This window comes from Bombina bombina, chromosome 7, assembly GCF_027579735.1.
Source record: "Bombina bombina isolate aBomBom1 chromosome 7, aBomBom1.pri, whole genome shotgun sequence".
NCBI classification, from domain to species: Eukaryota; Metazoa; Chordata; class Amphibia; order Anura; family Bombinatoridae; genus Bombina; species Bombina bombina.
In genome coordinates, this window is record NC_069505.1 from 178,673,164 (window position 1) to 178,694,023 (window position 20,860).

General features: G+C 39.5%; 1 protein-coding gene across 2 annotated transcripts in view; it reads left to right on the plus strand.

Annotated features, from left to right (window-relative positions):
* LOC128666065 (ras-related and estrogen-regulated growth inhibitor-like) overlaps positions 1-4,747 on the plus strand; it is a 169,040-nt gene extending 164,293 nt beyond the window's left edge. For both annotated transcript variants that reach the window (XM_053720445.1, XM_053720446.1), the window contains one exon: positions 350-4,747. In XM_053720445.1, the coding sequence (XP_053576420.1) occupies positions 350-829 (480 nt within the window). In that variant the 3' untranslated portion in view covers positions 830-4,747. The remainder of the gene's footprint in view (positions 1-349) is intronic.
* Positions 4,748-20,860: the final 16,113 nt, after the last annotated feature.

Sequence of the window (20,860 nt, forward strand, 5' to 3'; positions counted from 1 at the left end):
TTACTAATTTATTCCTATTATTATTATTATTATTATTATTATTATTATTATTCGTTCTCTAGTTATCTTTATTTGAAAAAGCAAGAATGTAAGCTTAGGAGCCGGCTAATTGTAGCCACCAATCAGTAAGCGCTGAGGAGCTGAGCCAACAATGAAAGAAAGATACCAAGAGAACGAAGAAAAATTAATAATAGGAGTAAATTAGTAAATTGCTTAAAATTGCATACTCTGAGTCATGAAAGTTTGACTAGACTATTCCTTTAATTTTTTTTTCATGAATGAAAGTTAAACATTTAATATTCTTCTGACATTTATAGCCAAACAATGTTGTTTTCTTTTTTTCCCAAAGGAGGAGGATTCACTACAAATTGAAGAGAAAATCAAATGGGGTGATGGTTTTGCAGTGGTATATTCCATAACAGACAGGTGCAGCTTTGACGAGGTTATGAGACTCTGCTTTCTCATTAATCATATTCACAGCAATGCAAAGAAGGTAACTGAACAACCTCCCATCGTAATTGTAGCCAACAAGAAAGATCTCCAGTTCGATCGAATGGTATCCACCGATGAAGGAGAAAAATTGTCTAAATCCTTAAAAAATCCATTTTATGAAATATCCACCAGAGATAGCTATGAAGAAACTGTCATGGTTTTTAATTCTCTTTATTATGAACTTTTGAAACAAGGAAGCTTTTCCCCTGGAACTTTTAAGAAGAGAAGTGTGTCTAAACTTATGGAAAAAATTCCAAAAATATATGCAAACTCAGCTCTTAACTCAAATGGCCGGAGTTTAAGTTTTAATTCCTTCAGAGATTACATACCAGAGTGAATTCTGGGTCATTTTATGTCTCAAGCTGGAAGCTTTTCAAAACAACTTGTTTGGAGCTGATTTCATTACATGACTCATGAAAATGAATATTAAGTTGAGGATTTTTCTCACTTGTTTGGTAGTTAGTGGCAGATGGAGCTAAGACTGCATATTGGCTTCTAGGGTATGCATTGCCTATTACATCTTGAAGGCTCTAGGGTATGCATTGCCTATTACATCTTTAAGGCTCTAGGGTATGCATTGCCTATTACATCTTTAAGGCTCTAGGGTATGCATTGCCTATTACATCTTTAAGGCTCTAGGGTATGTTTTGCCTATTACAGTCTTTAAGGGTTTCTGAAAAAGTCACCTTTTGTCAATAATGTGTATAAAGTTGCATTAGAGGGAAGCTTTATAAACGTTTATGACAAAAGATGAGTTTTCACATTTGTGATTCAGACAAGTCATGTCATTTTAAAAACGTTCCTATGTAAGCATAGGAAGACTTAAGGCCCAGTTCTCAAAAGCTCGTCAGCATGGACAGAAATGATCAGACTTTTTTATTGAGCATTATATTGTAAAGTAATTGACTTTCCTTAACATAAAGAAGTGGTCTCCCCTTAAAGGGACATAAACCCCCCCCCCCAAAAAAAATATTTCAAGATTCAGATAGAACTAACAATTTTAAACAAATTTCAAATGTACTTCTATTATCAAATTTTCTTCATTTTCTTATTATCCTTTTTTGAAAAGCAGGAATGTAAACTCAAGAGTTTGCACGTTTCTGCAGCAGTCTTGCAACAATGCTATTTATTAGCAAGATCACTAGATGACAGCATTATTTCCTTATTTTCCATATTTTTCTTTCATGACAATTGGTTTATATATATATATATATATATATATATATATATATATATATATATGCAGCCACCAATCAGCAGCTAGAACCTAAGTTCTTTGCGGCTCTTTCGCTTTCCTAGATAAACCTTTCAGCAAAGGATAACAAGAGAAGGAAGCTAATTAAATAATAGAAGTAAATTTGAAAGTTGTTTAGAATTATCTAAATCATGAATGTCTAAATATGACTTTACTGTCCCTTTAAGGGATTTAACATGAAAATTAAGCACATTTGATAATAGAAGTAAATAGAACTTTTTTATTTTTAAATGTATTCTCTATCTGAATAATGAAAGAATAATTTGAGGTTTTATGTCCCTTTAATGAGCCAAGGTAACTTGCCTATAAAACAGTCCATGAGAGGACTAAGTAAATACTGATGAGGCCTCTTATAGAATCTTGGTTGACTAAAGAGCTTTAGAGAATCAGACCCTTAGGAAAGTTTATGTCTTTAGCACTCTATCACAGCAGTGTTTGCAACAATGTTTAGTATTGCTACAAACATGGTTGAAAACACTGTTGTTTTAAAGTGCTAAAAACACGTGCACACTCCTGAGCAATCATGAGCCTACCTAGATTTACTCTTCAACAAAGGAGCAAACAAGAGAACAAAGTAGGATTTTGGTAACAGAAATAAATTGGAACTTTTTTTTTTAAATTGGACACTCAGTCTAAACCATTAAAGTTTCATCCGGACTTTACTGTCTCTTTAATACAGCTTTAGTGCTTTATAAAGCATATGGTATCTGTGTAGAATAAGCATGAAATAAATAACCAGTAACTCTTCTCACATTTGTATAGACTTCAACTGAACGTTTATTACTCATGGGTGTTCATTCCAGTCAGAGTTCTCTTGTAAAGTGTGTCGTGGTTTTCATGACGTTTTCAAATTAGAACCCATTTCAAATTGTTTGAAATCTCCACAATAACCCATGGCCACCATAGCACCGCCTATATTTTGCAAAGGGACAATTCTGCACTGGTATTCCAATCAATTAAAAAAAACGTTTCTGGCAGTGTCTCCAAGGATTGCGGACTTTTCATATTCAAAAAAATTGCACCTAAATTTGTACTTCCTTCTCGTCTGTTTTCAAAACCTTTTCAATATTAAAGTTCTTGCACACACTTGTTCATAGGTTTATAAAGTAAATTGTTTTCTTGCTTAATAAAAAGTTAAAAACAAAATTCAAATACGATCACAAATTCCATACGATCGACTAAATGTTCACATTTGATTGCAATGAAGTGTCATTATTAATTAATATAATTGGTTAAGTGAACCAAACTTGCACTAACACACATTATGCACTGAATTTATTGTCAGTCGTATTTGATTCCACTTTGGTTGCATATTTTTTGCTTCTTTTACGCTTCCTGAAATAATTGAAAACGTATTTGAAATCCTTGCTCTATTTTTTTTTTCTTACATCTTTCTGATAGTTATCTATGTTTTTAGCAAATTATTGTTCAAATGTACAGATTGCAACTGATTTGGAAAAAAAAATATCTGCAATAAAAAAAAATCGTTGTGTACGTTTTTATGGGTTTTTGGGTAATTTGTTGGTCTAGTTGATGGGTTTATGAACTTTATCATTCTGTTGTATTTGCACATGAGAACGAGATAAAAGGGTGAAGAACAGACAGGAATTAAACAAACCTTATACTCACAAAGACTATGTTTCAACCAAAATCCTCATTCTCACAAAGACTAGGTTTCAACCACAGACCTCATACTCACAAAGGCTATGTTTCAACCATAATCCTCATATTCACAAAGACTAGGTTTCAACCATACTTCTCATACTCACAAAGGCTAGGTTTCAACCACAATCCTCATACTCACAAAGACTAGGTACAACCATAATCCTCATACTCACAAATACTAGGTTTCAACCATAATCCTCATACTCACAAAGACTAGGTTTCAACCATAATCCTCATACTCACAAATACTAGGTCTCAACCATAATCCACATACACACAAAGACTAGGTTTCAATAATAATCCTCATACTCATAAAGACTAGATTTCAACCATAATCCACATACTCACAAATACTAGGTTTCAATAATAATCCTCATACTCATAAAGACTAGATTTCAACCATAATCCACATACTTACAAAGACCAGGTTTCAACCATAATCCTCATACTCACAAAAACTAGGTTTCAACCATAATCCACATACTCACAAAAGCTAGGTTTCAACCACAATCCTCATACTCAGAAAGACTAGGTTTCAACCACAGACCTCATACTCACAAAGGCTAGGTTTCGATCATAATCCTCATATTTACAAAGGCTAGGTTTCAACCATAATCCTCATTCTCACAAAGGTTAGGTTTTTGACCATAATCCTCATACTTGCAAAGGCTAGGTTTCAACCACAATACTCATACTCACAACGACTAGGTTTCAACCACAATCCTCATACTCACAAAGGCAAGTTTCCAACCACAACCCTCATACTCACAAAGGCTAGGTTTCATCCATAATCCTCATACTCACAAAGGCTAGGTTTCAGCCATAATATACTTACTCACTTTATTGTTTACAAAATATACATCATAACTCCCAAATGCCTATTCCTATTTCCCTTGCTCCCTGCTTCTTTTTATTCTCTACTTATCTCTTCTATTTATTTTGCTACCTCTTGGAGAACACCTTCCTAATTTAACAATAGTGTGATGTATATCGGTATAACACTCAATTTAAGATACAGTGTCCTCTGTGGGGCGATTCTATTTGTTTTAAGTTATTCAGATTCCATTAAAATGAATCAGAATTCAAGATTACTGCATGATGCATAATTCTTATGTTCTTAGTGAACATCATAAATGGAACATCATAAATGGACTCATAAAAGTATGGATCCTCAACAAGTCAGGCACAGAAACCCAAACTATATAACACTTCCTATATTTATATTTATGGTTTACAGAATATGTTAATATTACCATTTATGTTCTAACATTTTATTGTAACAGATTTGTATATTTTATTGCATATCTTTTCAATAAACATCTTTAATATATATAATTTTTACATTGTGTCATTGGGTATTTCCGAAATGTAATGTAGATGGTCTCATTTGCTCTGCAATTTCTGTACAATGTTGTGGAGTATGAGATTATTTGTTAATGCTCTATCTGGTGTCTTGCACTCCTTGTAAGACTTTACATGTGTTTTCCTTTAGGTAATTGTTTACAGATATCACTACACCATTGTCCAGTGTTTGACCAATCTTTAATATCTATGTTTTCCCCCTGTCATCTGCTTCTGTTAGTTGTACAATGGGATTTCTATGGCATGGGCTATGCATAATAACTTTAATTATTGTTCAATGCTTTGCAACTTTGTACCATTTGCTTTTAAATAATTTGTATCCTAGTTTTCTTTTTGAAGCTGGTTATGTAATCTATTGGGTACGCTTCTTAAGTGTGGTGCAGCCAATCAGAAGTCACAAAGTATCGTCCGGCTTTCTACTATTCCCAAACTTTGGAGAATCCATCAGTCTCCCCCTTGAATTCCCAATCCAATATTGTTTATCTGAGATTTATAATATGGATTTCACCCATCTACAGTTTTAATTCAGTACTTTGTTGTCTTGTCCCTATATTTTGCTATCATTTCTGTCTGCTGCATTCTATGATTTGTTTGTATTATTATTAGCATAATGTATGGGAAAACCCCAATACATGTACACCACATAACAAAATAATAATGCAAAGTAAAAAATATTTTCCAAGCACAAACAATGTAAACAAAGATGACAAATATATACAATAGTAAATGATAGTGTGTGAGTGTGTATGTGTGTGTACATGAGTATGAGTGTGTATGTGTGTGTGTGTGTATGAGTGTGTATGTGTGTGTGAGTATGAGTGTGTATGTGTGTGTGTGTGTATGAATGTATGTGTGTGTGTATGAGTGTATGTGTGTGTACATGAGTATGAGTGTGTATGTGTGTGTGTGTATGAGTGTGTATGTATGTGTGTATGTGTGTGTGAGTATGAGTGTGTGTGTATTAGTATGAGTGTGTATGTGTGTGTATGAGTGTGTGTATGTATGTGTGTGTGCATACGAGTGTGTGTGTGTGTGTGTATGAGTGTGTGTGTGTGTGTATGAGGGTGTGTGTGTGTATGAGTGTGTCTGTGTATGAGTGTGTGTGTGTGTATGAGTGTGTATGTATGTGTGTGTGTGTATTAGTATGAGTGTGTATGAGTGTGTATGTGTGTGAATGAGTGTGTGTGTGTGTGTTAACCACAAACACTTTCTTTAAATACCCGAAAAAGAGCCGTTTTCTTACTGGTTTTATGTTTATCCAACCTGAGCTCAAGAAAAAGAAATGTTCCTGTTATATTATTTTGTCAAATTAATGGATTAGCTGAAACAACATGAGCATCTGCTGTATCTTATCTCTCTTTAATTCATACAAAAAAACTGCTTTTACCACTGATGAAGGGATCAGCAGACCATAACCAGTACATGACATAGAGCACAATGTGCGATATATCCAGGATTCTGACAGTTGTTAACCCCAGGGTTTCCTTTCTCTGCACTTGGGACAGTAAGATTCCAAATTGTACATGGTTGAAGGTGTTTAAAGGGGAATAACTAAAAAGCACTGGTCCTCAGATAAAATTAAAGGGACAATAAAGTCAAAATTAAACTTTCGTGATTCCGATAGAGTATGCCATTTTAAAGTATTTTCCAGTGTAATTGTATTTTCAAATTTGCTTTGTTCATTTGCTATCTTTTGTTAAAGAGTAGGCACAGGAGCAGCAATGCACTACCGAGAGTAAGCTGAACACATCTATTGAGCCAATGACAAGAGGCATATATGCACATCTAGCAATCCCCAGCTAGCTCCCAGCAGTGCATGTATGCTCCTGAGCCTACCTAGGTATGCAATTCAATATATAATATCTAGCAAACAAAGTAAATTAAACTACATTGCACATGATACTTAGGGACTTTGAAGTCTAGTTGAGCATCATGGGAAATGTAGTTGTGAAACATCAAGGTTAGACACCACTGCTCTATTTGAATCATGAAAGTTTAATTTTGACTTGAATATCCCTTTAAGAAACCGGGTCTCCCTCTTCCACTCATTCTCTCTCCAGCACCTTTTCCCTATAAAACATATGCACATAACTTACAAGAGTACAAAATACAAATCCAAAAGACAAGGGGACCTGGGTTCCTCATATTTCTCTCAGGACCCCTAAACATTCTGTCTGATTTCTGATGTGCCGCTGGTAGAAATACGTTTAGTTGAAGAGATGTAGGTGCTCCTGCAAATATGAGATAGATAGCACAGGCAAGAAAAGTCAGTCTTCCTGGATATCAGGTTTCATATGTGTCTTTGGAGCTACAAGCCAGATAAAGATTGTATACAATGTATACTATACATTGCACCAAAGGTAGCTACATCATACATACAGTATTTTTCTGTGAATGTAGTCCATAGTATTTGTTATGTAACTAAAAGCTGCCAGTGTCATGCCTATATGTGACAAGGGGCACACAAGGTAAATATATTCATGTCAAACTATTAGATAATTATAATTTTTTTTAAATCAAACTATCAATTACACACAAATAGTGCAAAAAGAAATCCCTTCAGCTACTATGAAGTATTTTTGTATGTCCTTCTATCTCATAGTAACCAAGTCCATAGTTGCTTTTATAATCTGTTTAACCAGGTGCCAAAGTGACTATGAAGGGGGTGCACTAATGACTATAATCTTCTTGTAGGTCAGATTTCTGCTTTCCTCAGTGAAATGCTTTCCTTGCCATTCGACCACATCATATTCATCTCTCGAGCCAGCGTCTTTTCTTGTTTCTGGTCTATTTATAGAGTTGATTTGTATGGTAACTCGTAATGAGAGTCTGGTCTAAGCTTGATATCTGCTGAGATTTGGATGCTAGGGTGACATGGCTCATTAATTTATAGCTTACACAATCATACTATTAATGTAAATCTACTCTGCTATAAGAGGAAAAATCATTTAGGGATCAGTCATAATAGTTTAGAAATATGTATATAATGATTATCAAGAGAAAAACACCATTAAGCTTATGGGAATTTTGGTAGATAAATCATTTGATAGATTTTTCTACAGGATTTTGATAGGACCCTTAGCTTGATAAATGTAGTGTGATATAGAATCCTTCCACAAGAGGGAGATAGCAGTTCATGTTCATCTGTGACAAAGCAAATAATGACTATTGACATGGGTGTCTAGAGGGGGGGCACTGGGGGGGCACTTCCCGCCCCTTGGAATTTAGCTAAAGGTAGAAAGTCAAGAACACTTTTGCAAACACACAGGGAGATTAAAAGTTACTCTTTCATTTTACTTTAAATCTAGCTGTGTGTTTGCAAGGGAGTGACAGACTTTCTAGGTGTTGTGTTAATATTTTTGTGTTGTAATTTTCCCTATGGGTTTTGCATTCAGTCTGGTCTGGGGCTGACTGCCTGAGTTGCTGGGAGCTGCACACCTGTCTGTGAGTGCTGGTGAGTACCCAGGGCTGTAAGTTTTACAGTGAGATAGGATGTGCACCCAGTCTAGTTTGAGAGTGCAGTTAATTTCCGTGTTGTTATAAACAAATACAAAGCAAGCGGTGCTTACCCCCAGGCTGTGTGTAGACAGGCTTCTTCTGCGTCTCATCCAGCGTGTCTTCAGCGCGTGTACACGTTTACATTCCTACGGGTGCAGACAGGAGCCAAAATCAGACGTCTCGGTCCAACAACGTCAGTAAACTGCAATAAGAAACTGTAGATGATCCGGCTAACTGTCCGGCGAAACCACCACACTTGAAGGACAGAGGTAATTAATAAAGAAAAAATTATTTCCAATAGGTACACTTAGTGCTAAAAACAAGAGGCATACAGAAAAAAAGCCCAAATGGATCAAAGCCGAATGGTGTCCTGATTAGACCGTTCCGCAGCCCCATTGGATTGAGGGTGATATGCCGAGGAGAAGGAAAGCTGGATCCCCATTTGAGCACAAAAGGAACGCCAAAATCTGGAGACAAACTGGCTACCCCGGTCCGAAACTGTCTCCTTGAGTAACCCATGTAAATGGAAGACCTCCCGGGCAAAAATTGAAGTAAGCTCCTGAGCGGTAGGCAACTTCTTCAAGGGAATGCAATGTGACATTTTAGAAAAACGGTCAACCACCATAAGGATAACAGTATTGCCATTGGAAACAGGGAGCTCAACAATGAAGTCCATGGAAAGATGTGTCCAAGGACGCTCACCATTAGCAATAGGTTGAAGAACACCCACAGGAAGACGTCGAGGAGTCTTATTCTGTGCACAAACTGAGCAGGAGGCAACATACGCAGCAACATCAGAACAAAGACCTGGCCACCAGAATTGTTGAGTGACAGACCAAATCATTTGGTTCTTGCCTGGGTGACCTGCGACTTTAGGATAGTGGTAAGTGGGCAAAAGTTTAGTTTGAAGATTCTCAGGAACAAAACACTTACCACTAGGTTTCTCAGGAGGTGCATTGGTTTATGCAGCCAGTATCACCTCCCCCAAGGGAGAAGTCAAATTAGTACGTATGGTAGCCAAAATATGGTCAGGAGGTATAACAGGTGTAGGTACAGACTCCTCCTTGGACAGAGGCGAAAATCATTGAGAGAAGGCATCAGCCCTAACATTCTTACTACCAGGCAGGTAGGAGACCACAAAATTAAACCGAGATAAAAATAGCGCCCATCTGGCCTGTCGGGGTGACAAACATTTTGCTTCCGAAAGATAAGTTAAATTCTTGTGGTCAGTAAGAATGAGCACTGGCATGCTAGTACCCTCGAGAAGATGCCTCCATTCCTTGAGTGCCAAAATTATAGCCAGTAATTCCCTGTCGCCAATTTCATAATTGCTCTCCGCTGGAGACAATTTCTTAGAGAAGAAACCACACGGATGCAAAGAACCGTCAGGCATAGAACGTTGAGACAAGAGGGCACCTACTCCAGTCTCAGACACATTGACCTCAAGAACGAAAGGCAGGACAGGGTTAGGATGAGCCAGAACTGGAGTGGCAGCAAAGGCAGTCTTAAGACTATCAAAGGCCTTAATGGCAGTAGGTGACCAATGGAGTGGATCATTCTCTTTACGGGTCACGTCTGTGATAGGTTTGATCAAGGAAGAAAAGTTTTTAATAAACTTTCTATAGTAATTGGCGAACCCCAAAAAACGTTGAATAGACTGAAGACCAACTGGGCGAGGCCACTGCAGATAACTTGTCAGGATCCATGGAGAACCCTGCAACGGAGATAACATAACCTAGGAAGGTTACTTGAGTCTGATGGAACTCACACTTCTCGAGTTTACAAAACCGGCCGTTCTCACATAGTCTCTGAAGAACCTGTGTAACATCAGAACGATGAGCCTCAAGTGTGGGTGAGTGTATGAGGATGTCGTCTAAGTACACCACAACACACTGTTGCAACATATCTCGTAGGACATCATTTATAAATTCCTGGAAAACAGCAGGAGCATTACATAGGCCAAAGGGCATTACAAGATACTCATAATGCCCGCTCCTGGTGTTAAATGCTGTTTTCCATTCGTGATCCTCCTTGATCCTAACGAGATTGTACGCTCCTCTCAAATCAAGTTAAGTAAAGACCATAGCTCCCTTGAGGCAGTCAAAGAGTTCCATAATGAACGGAATAGGGTAGCATTCTTAATGGTAAGACGATTAAGACCCCTATAATCGATGCATGGTCTTAACTCGCCACCCTTCTTCTTCACAAAGAAGAAGCCAGCCCCTGCAGGAGAGAAGGATCTGTGGATGATCCCCCGTGACAGAGCATCGGCAACATACTCCTCCATAGCACAATTTTCTGCAACAGACAGAGGGTAAACCCAGCCCAGAGAAGGAATGGCTCCGGGTTGCAGGTCTATGGCACAATCGTAAGACCTGTGAGGAGGCAACGTACCGGCACGCACCTTGTCAAAAACGTCTAGGAAATCTCAGTACTCCTCTGGCAATTGAGATACCGAAGAAGTGCACAAGACTTTACCTGGTTTCCGAAGACAAGTGGAAATACATTGCGAAGACCACGACAAAATTTCGGACCTGTGCCAATCGAGACTGGGATTGTGCTTTCGGAGCCAGGGATAACCCAGAACAACCGGAAAATGCGGAGAGTTTATCACCTGGAACTGGAGGGTTTCAAAATGGTGAGCCCCAACAGCCATGGATAACGGGGCAGTTTCGTGAGTAACGAGTGCGGACTGAAGGGGCCTGCCATCAATGGCCTCAATAGCAAGCGGAACGGACCGAGGCAAAACAGGAATGGAGTGTTTTGATACAAAAGCACTGTCAATGAAATAGCCTGCAGCACCGGAGTCAACAAGAGCCTGGGTGACTATGGAGGAGTCCACCCAGGAAAGGACAACCGTGACCAAAGGTTTCTCCTTTAGCGGTTCCGGGGACGAGGATAAACCACCCAAGGTCTGCCCCCGACAGGACCTTAGGTGTGAGCATTTCCCGGCCGCGTAGGACAAGACTTTAAAAGGTGGCCCTGTAACCCACAATAGAGGCAGAGCCCCTCCCTCCTCCTAAAGGACCTCTCCGCCGCGGAGAGATGCGTGAATCCCAACTGCATCGGCTCAGCAGTACCTGGTAACTCGGGACCAGGAGGCAAGGGAGGAGAGGGAGGCATGGGTGGGAACAAACATGTAGGAGACAATGGAACAGGAGGCTTCCTCAAGCGCTCCTTGAAAGAGGGCCTCTCACTTAGTCTGATGTCAATTAGGATCAAAAAAGACACCAATGCCTCAAGATCCTCTGGTAAATCTCTGGCAGCAACTTCGTCTTTAATTGCATCAGAGAGCCCATGAAAGAAGGCGGCAACAAGGGCTTCATTGTTCTAACCTACCTCTGCGGCAAGTGTACGGAACTTAATGGCATACTGAGCAACAGATCTCAGATCTTGTACCTTGCTGAATGGACATGAGTCGTTTAGCAGCAGAGGAGGAGCAAGCTGGAACATCAAATACCCTTCGAAAGGAGGCCACAAATTCAGGGTAATTTGAAATCACAGGTTTATTAGTCTTCCACAAGGGATTAGCCCAGGCAAGAGCTGTGTCAGAGAGTAATGAGATGAGAAATCCCATCTTAGCTCTGTCAGAGGGAAACGTCTGAGGTAACATCTCAAAGTAAATACCCACCTGGTTCAAAAACCCTCTGCACTGATTAGGATCGCCTCCATATCGCTGAGGTAGAGGTGCAGAACTTGACATGCTCCTGGTAGGACTAGGTGCAGCAGCGGAAACAGTAGCAACCATAACCTGCGGGACATTTTTGTCCAAATGTGCAGTGCGAGTCCGCAGGGTTTGCAGGGCTAGTGCAAATTGATCCAAGCTGTGAAACTTGACACACTGTGCAAAATGGTTGATCCGAATTGCCTTGTCTCAAGGCCTCCCTAATGACACATCTATGATTTGCCATTCTTTTCCTAAAGGTGGTTATCGTTTTTTCCAACATAAACAAGAAAACACAGGCAAGTAAGGATGTAAATGACATATTTACTGGTACACATTAGCCTGTGACAAATAGTGAACCTCTTATTCTTATGAGGGTACTGAAAGGATGTGCCTATTTGCATACTATTACAAGTAATGCCACTACCACAGGTAAAACATCCTTTCTTGCCTGATTTCAACCATGTAGTCATCTGATAACAAGATATAGGGGCATATTTAACAATGTGCTAATGGACATGATATTAAATAGCGTATAATGTCCGCCGCACATCGATAAATGCCGACAGCATACGCTTTTGGCATTTATAATTGCACCAGCAGTTCTTTTAAACTGCTGGTGCAATGCCGCCCCTGGCAGATTCGCGGCCAGGGGGTGTCAATCAACCCGATCGGGTTGATTTCTGTCCACGGCCTCAGAGCAGGCGGACAAGTTATGGAGCAGCGGTCTTTAGACCGCTGCTTCATAACGTCTGTTTCAGGTTCGCCAGAAACATAGGGTGCAATTTTACCAATATGTCCCTTAAATGACTTGCCTGGTGAAAAAACATTCTAGGAGGAATGGTAATGTCCTATAAGATTTAACAAGCTCCCAATGTCTCTGTACTGAGCTGGCTAGTTGTTCATGTAATCGATCAAAAGTAGTAACAAAATTTATCTGAGTAGTATCACTAGAGAACGTCTTCTCTCTTGGAGGTATATGACATGGTTGTTCCAATTCCCTCATTTTAATAGCATTAACCAATTTAGGGCCATATCCATGCATTATCAGTTTTTGTGTAGTTGGCAGTTCTGAACCGTGACTTGTCTTTTGTGCCTACTAGAAATGAAGATTTCAATAAATTGTTGACGTACATATGCTGCAAAGACAGCTGAAGTTAAAAGATTTTTTACAGGGATGGTACACAGAAGACACCCAAGTGTGTTCAGAATGCCTTCTACTTTTGAACCTATGGTCACACATCCATCGATAAGAAGTTTCACTCGCATGTTATGTAATGATTGCAACATAGTGAATGAGACTAAAACATATTCAAATTTGACTAAATATGAACACAATGCATTGAAGGATTTGAGCAATGATAATTTTATTGTCATTCGCCCTGCTGATAAGGTGTATGTGAAATTAAAAGGCAATCCTACCTTTAGTTTTAAACGGATTGTCGATGTGTCTTTGAAGACAGCTTTTGAGGCTGGTATTTTGGATGATCAAGAGCTGGCTTTTTTATCTGTTCAATATCCTAAAATTCTAGTACTTTATCTTTTGCCAAAAATACATGACTTGATTAATCCGCCTGTTAGACCGATTGTGTCAGCCAGAGATTCTTTGCTATGAAATATTGCTAAATAAAATACGTTATGCTTACCTGATAAATTCTTTTTTTCTTGGCATTGAGAGTCCACAAATTAATTCATTACCTATGGGAAATACTTCACCTGGCCACCAGGAGGAGGCAAATACACCCCAAGCAAAGCATTACATATCCCTGCTACTTCCTCTACCATCTCAGTAATTTAAGCCAAGGATAAAGAAAAGTAGAGAGATACTAGGGGTACAAAGGTGCCATATGATTGCCGTCACTACATAATTTCAGGGTGGAATGAAAAAAGAACAGAGAATGGTTTCCAGGTTCTATGCCCCAGGGTGTAGGCAAAGGGTAAAGACAATTAACATGTAATTGTAAAAAGAGCATACAACTGAAAAAGGATTGCTCACCCCTGGGTTAGTAGGTAGGAAATTACTGCTTCATAAGGATATCAATAATGTTAATATATTGCTACTAGTGAAACACATTGATACTAAATGTTTATTAATACACAAAACCATTCATACCCGCAACGTGGTTTAAAAACACTTAAAACTGAGTAATCCACCAGAATTGAGACTGTATCAATAAGTTATATATTGTGTGTACTTCAGCAGGCAGAAAGTAAATATCGGCTAAGCCCCTCTAATCCGGGAGCTGCTTTAATTATAATTTTACAAAGAATATCCGAACTGCTGAGTATCAACCAAGTGAGTAACCATATATGTTAAATTATGGAATCAGGCAAGCAAGTTAAAAATGGAAAGACAAGGCTTCTCACTAGAATCAGGTAAGCAAGTAAAAAATGGAGACGCAAGGCTTCTCACTGCTCTAACCACTCCACATCCAAATTATGTAAGAGTCTCTCCTTAGAAGAAGAGGGATTAGGACAAAGAGACGGAACCACAATCTCTTGATTAATATCATGAGTAGCAACAACCTTGGGGGGCAAGACTGAAAACCTATCTTGTATTCCTGGGATATGATCCAAGGGTCCTGTACAGACTGAGCCCAAACTTCCTGAAACTGAAGTAATCTGCCTCCTACTTGACCTGGTCTTAGATCGGGGGCCGACCCTTCATGCTGATTTGTTTTCTTTGGTTGACTTTTTGGGTTGTTTGTTCTTGTTCCATGCCTGATTAAGTGTCCAGGTATTCTTTGGAGTTTTGGACTTAACTGTAGATTTGCTCCTCTGAGACTTGTTCTGATGAAAGGAGCGAAAATGACCCATAGTCCGACCCTTCGATTTGGACTTCTTGTCTTGGGGCAGGAAGGCACCCTTACCATGACCGTAGATATGATCTAATACAGACCTGGACCAAATAAAGTATTTTCTATAAAAGCCAGAGACAAGAGTCTAGACTTTGGTTGAAGTCTTGGTTGGCGGACATGGTCTCAAAGAGCCCTCGTGGCGAGCACAGCAAACCCAGAAACATTGGCATTTAGTCAAATAATTTGGATGATTGAATTACAGTTAAAGGAATTTGCCATTTTTAAGGCCTGCATGCGGTTCTGGATATCTTCCAAAGGGGATTCCACTGAAATAAGTTACGATAAGGAGTAACAACCGAATGTGGCCACAACCTGCTACCGCTGCAATACCTAAAGCCAGTTGGAAAAGCAGGCTACACTGAAGGAAAGATTTTCTTAGATATCCTTCCCGCTTCCTATTCATAGGATCCTTGAAATAGGTACTATCCTCCAGGGGGTGGAAGTGCACTTAGCCAGAGTAAAAATGGCACTTTAGGGATGACATTCCTTACTTCCAAGTGGCTATCCGGAACTGGAAACATTTTCTTGAAACTAGCAGACGAAGAGAAGGTTGTACCAGGGAAGGTACAGGAAACACCTCAGGGGTTTTCGCCTTGGGTTTAAACACCATGTCCAATTTGTGTAACTTTTGTCCCTCAGGAGGTTTAGACTCTGGCATGTCCAGAGTAGACAAAACCTCTTTACTGAGTGTAAATCTAGTGTTCTATTTTAAATCTAAAATTAATTTCCTCCAAGTCTTATACTGATTCCATAGAAGAGTTGGAGGATGACAGCTCCCCCCATCAGAAAATTGTGCACTACTGACCATAGCAGTTCCTACAGAACTGCTGGCCCTAGAATCAGAAGAAATATTTTTTTTATTGCCCGCAATTGGTAAGGCACTTAGGGCAGCTGAAACTGCTGACTGCAGTTGAGTTGCAAAATCCTGAGGAAAGGCAGCAACCCCTGCTGTAGATTGATGGACTGGGACAGAGGGTGCATAATGACTAGGGGCTAAGTAAATAGCGCAGAGTGCTGTGCATCATGCAAAAACCCATCCATCTAAAAAGTATAATAATATCTACGGCATATGGTCGTGTCAGATGTCGCTTCCTCTTAGACACCAGTTCCGTGCTTTTTACAGGCGATTCTACCCCATCATTAAATGTAACCTAACTGAGGTGTAAAGTCTATGTGGAGCCGCTCCTTCAATAAACCTCACTGAAGTATATTTGCCCCGATCGCTGATCAATATAAGACCTCCCTGAGATCTCTGTCCCCAGTCTCCTATATCATGACTAAGTCAGGCTGCATACTCCTTATCATCAAGGAGATTAAAACAAAGGGACACACACCGTACTTTGTTCCCATCAAGAGGACAACTAGTCATTGGCAGGGGGTAGAAGAGACTGGACTTACCTCAAATTCAAACAGCCTTCTTCACACAGGTATCTGAAAAGGAAGGAAGCTCAGTGTTACTAATACTGTGACCTCACACAGTTAGGATAGCTTATACAGGCTGGAAGGAGGCATGGGAAATCCCTGTGACATCCAGAAGCTCAATGAGCTCAAAACTTTACTCAGCATTACATGGTTTCCAAACACTCCCCTGCCCTCTCTTGTAGGAAACAATGCATATGAGGACAAACATCCTGAATCTTCAGCAGAGCACCTCTCTCTGCCAACCTCCATGAAACAATAACTACTGGAAATGTAGGGGAAGTGGGAGGGATATGTAATGCTTTGCTTGGGGTGTCATTGACTCCTCCTGGTGGCCAGGTGAAGTATTTCCCCTAGGTAATGAATACATTTGTGGACTCTCACTACCATTAGAAAGAAATATATACATAGAGGGAGTACTTTTCTTAAGGGGAGATGAAACTTATTATTCAGATAGAGATAATAATTTTAAACAACTTTCCTATTACTTCTAAAAATGATAAAATTTGCTTCATTTTCTTGGTATCCTTTGTTGAAGAAACATCAATGCACTACTGGGAGCTAGCTGAATGTACTGGGTAAGCCAATAAGATGAGTCATATATGTGGAGCCACCAATCGGCAGCTCCTGAGTCTACCTAGGTATCTTTTTCAACAGCGGATATCAAGACAACAAAACAAATTACGTAACAGATGTAAATTCAATAGTTGTTTAGAATCACAAGCTCTTTTTAAATCATGAAAAAAGTGGGTTTCATGTCTCTTTAAAATACAATAAATATAGAGTAATACTTTCTGGCACAGAACATGAAGATACAAAGATACATGATTGAAATCATATCCATATGCTAATGTACAGGAATACATTATTCTATTAATAATAATAGAAAGAAAAAAAAATCAACTTTCTAAAAGTTCACTTGAAATATAGCAACATCCAACAAATATCACAATAAACATGACACAGTTCATAAAAACAGGTGCTTTAAAAAGTCTATAAAATAGACACGTGACCGCTATACAAAGTATAGATAGAGCAAACATGCACCCAGTACTGTGCAGCACAAGACTAACCTGGCCACCATCAGACCCCCACCCACCAAGGCTTAGGGGCCTATTTATGATGGTACAAGCGGAAATGATCCGATACAGCGGATCATGTCCGCTGCACATCGATAAATGCAGACAGCACACGGTATCGACATTTATCATTGCAATACTGCCCCCTCCAGATTCACGACCAATCGGCCGGTAGCAGGAGTGTTAAAAAACCCGTATTTGATTGGGTTGATTTCTGGCGATTTCTGTCTGCCGCCTCAGAGCAGGCGGACAGGTTATGGTGCAGTGGTCTTTACTTGATAAATATGCCCCATAGTTGTCATTGAGGTGGTAAAGTTTGTAAACTGGCGGTAACATAGAAATTCTCCATAGACTTTAATGGTGATAAATGTTTTTACCAACAGTTTCCAAACTTTACCACCTCAATGGAAACTAAGTCTAGGGGGCCGAATTATCAAGGGCCGAATGGCCCCTGATGCCTTTGTTTCCACGTGAGCCTTCAGGCTCGCCGGAAACAGCAGTTATAAAGCAGTGGTCTTAAGACCGCTGCTCCTTAATTCACACGCCTCCTTTGAGGCTGCCTACATCAATCCGCCCGATCGCGTAAGATCGGGTTGATTGACACCCCCTGTTAGCATCTGCAGGGGGCGGCATTGCACAAGCAGTTCACCAGAACTGCTTGTGCAATTATGCAGCGATGTCTGTTGGACATGACATTTGATAAATCGGCCCCCAGGTGGGTAAAGCCTGTGCAATAAAATAGCGAGATCTCTTACGGTATTGTGCCTGTAGTCATGTCTAAAGTGACAACTAAGTAAAGCAGCACATAAGACACAACAACTGAGCTTGGTTAACGAACAATAGACCTTAAAGCACAAGTACTAATATAGTACAGAAGCACACACAGAGACTAAGCAGAAGCAATTCAGAATATTTGCAGCATGAGATGAACTTAAAGGGACAGTATACTCCAATTTTCATATAACTGCATGTAATAGACACTACTATAAAGAATAAGATGCACAGATACTGATATAGAAATCCAGTATAAAACTGTTTAAAAACTTACTTAGAAGCTCCCAGTTTAGCTCTGTTAAAAAGATTAGCTGAAACACCCACTGCAAGTGAGAAATAGCAGACCCTCCCCCCCTCCCCCTTCCTTTGCATATAAAATGTTTCTGTACACAAACAAGATCAAGCTGGAGTAGGTATACGTTGGTATTCTCCTAAAACTTTGGGGCTTGGTTAGGAGTCTGAAAATCTGAGCAATGTTATTGAAAAATAAGCAAAACTATCATTTAAAAAAAAAAAAAAAAAACTGTATAGGCAATATAAATGGTTCATCTACAAAACATTTATGCAAAGAAAAATCTAGTGTATATTATATTATTTAAAGGGACATGAAACCCCAATTTTGTCTTTCGTGATTTAGAAAGAGCATGCAATTTAATTTCCAATTTACTTCTATTATCTAATTTTCTTCATTGTCTTGATATCCTTTGTTGAAAGGCATATCCAAATAGGCTCAGTAGCTGCTGATTGGTAGCTGGACATAGATGCCACGTGTGATTGGGTCACTCATGTGCATTGCTATTTCTTCAACAAAGGATACCTAAAGAATGAAGAAAATTAGATAATAGAAGTAAATTGGAATGTCGTTTAAAATTATATTCTCTATCTGAATTATAAAATTAATATTTTGGGTTTCATGTCTCTTTAAATATTTCTCCGTAGAGGTAGTGATTCTGCTCTGCATCACTTCCAACATCTTTTCTGCCACAGCAATAAACTGCCGAGGCCATAGAAATGGACTGGGAGGAGAGTGGGATGCGAGCAGACAGCAGTACTCTAAGAGCTACTGAACTTCAGTCGATATACCGCCCCAACAGCCTCTCAATCCCTAGCGTATAGATCAGGGTGTTGTCCACCTCAGAGGGTCAAACAACTTAAAAACATTGGATGACAGCCTACGGAAGTTTGACCCCCCAAGACAGAGTTACCAATAGGGCATCTTCCAGGCTAGAAGAAACCCTATTGGTTATGTTACCCTACAGGAGTGAAACGCACATAGGCTATTGTCTTGTCACATACCAGATGTTAATAAGCTATCTGCTGTTTGACCCTTTGTGACGGACACCTGTTTTTTATGAACTAAGTTATGTTCATTGTGATATTTCTTTAATGCTGCCATATTAGAGTGAGTTCTTAGAAAGTTAATTAATAAAGATTAGTATGTTGTCTAATATTATTAGAAGAGTGCTGTATTCTCTTACGTTAGCATATGGATATGATTTCACCAACTGATTTTTCTCTTGATGTTTTACTCAATTCTTCCTTTAGTAATTCTGATGTGAAATCTACAGTAGTTGATGACTATTCTTAGGTAAACAGTTCCAGATAAGCTACTTGAATCTCCTGTTTTGTTAAAGGGACATGAAACCCAAATTGTTTCTTTCATTATTCAGAAAGAGTATACAATTTAAAAAAAAGTTCCCAATTTACTTGTATTATCAAATTTGCTTCATTCACTTGTTATTCCTTGTTGAAAAGATACCTAGATAGGTAGCATGCACATGCCTGAAACACTACATGACCTAAAATAGTGCTGCCATCTAGTGCTCTTGCTAATGAATAACGTTGTAAAACTGCTGCCATATAGTGCTGCAGACACGTGCACACTCCTGAACTTACCTTCCTGCTTTTCAACAAAGGATTACAAGCAAATTAATGCCTAGATTTAGAGTTCTGTGTTAGCCGTCAAAACCAGCGTTAGGGGGTCCTAACGCTGGTTTTTACCGCCCGCTGGTATTTAGAGTCAGTCAGGAAAGGGTCTAACGCTCACTTTCCAGCTGCGACTTTTCCATACCGCAGATCCCCCTACGCCAATTGCGTATCATATCTTTTCAATGGGATCTTTCTAACGCCGGTATTTAGAGTCTTGGCTGAAGTGAGCGTTAGAACTCTACCGACAAGACTCCAGCTGCAGAAAAAAGTCAGTAGTTAAGAGCTTTCTGCAGTGGCGTCACTAGGGTTGGTGTCACCCGGTGCGGTAAGTTATGGTGTCACTCCCCCCAGAAAGCAGAAACACACAAAAACACAGGCACACACACATACAAACACTCAGACACACTTAAAAACATACTCAAATGCACACACAAACACTCAGAAACACACTCAGACACACACACAAAAACACACACACAAAAACACTGACACACACACACACAAAAACTCAGACACACACATACAAAATATGTAAACTGCACTGCATTAATTATAAAGCTCATGCTTTAGAGCTGCTCCCTGGCTCAGCAGAGCATCAAATGAAAGAAAAACAGAGCACTCTAAAATAAATCCCTGAAGAAAAGGTTTAGGCGCGCACACTATGAAAATTCTGCTCTCTGACTCTGTTCCAAGTCTGTCAGTGCACAGCCCCGGGCTGCGTGCCTACCGCTTCTTATGGCCAATCACCTCTGCACTCTGCTCACCCCCAGACCCCCACCCGCCCTCCTACCTGTTCAGTGTGCACTTAGTGTACCGTAACCGTAAAGGTCTGGTGGGCATCATACGTGGCTCCTTCACTTTAGAG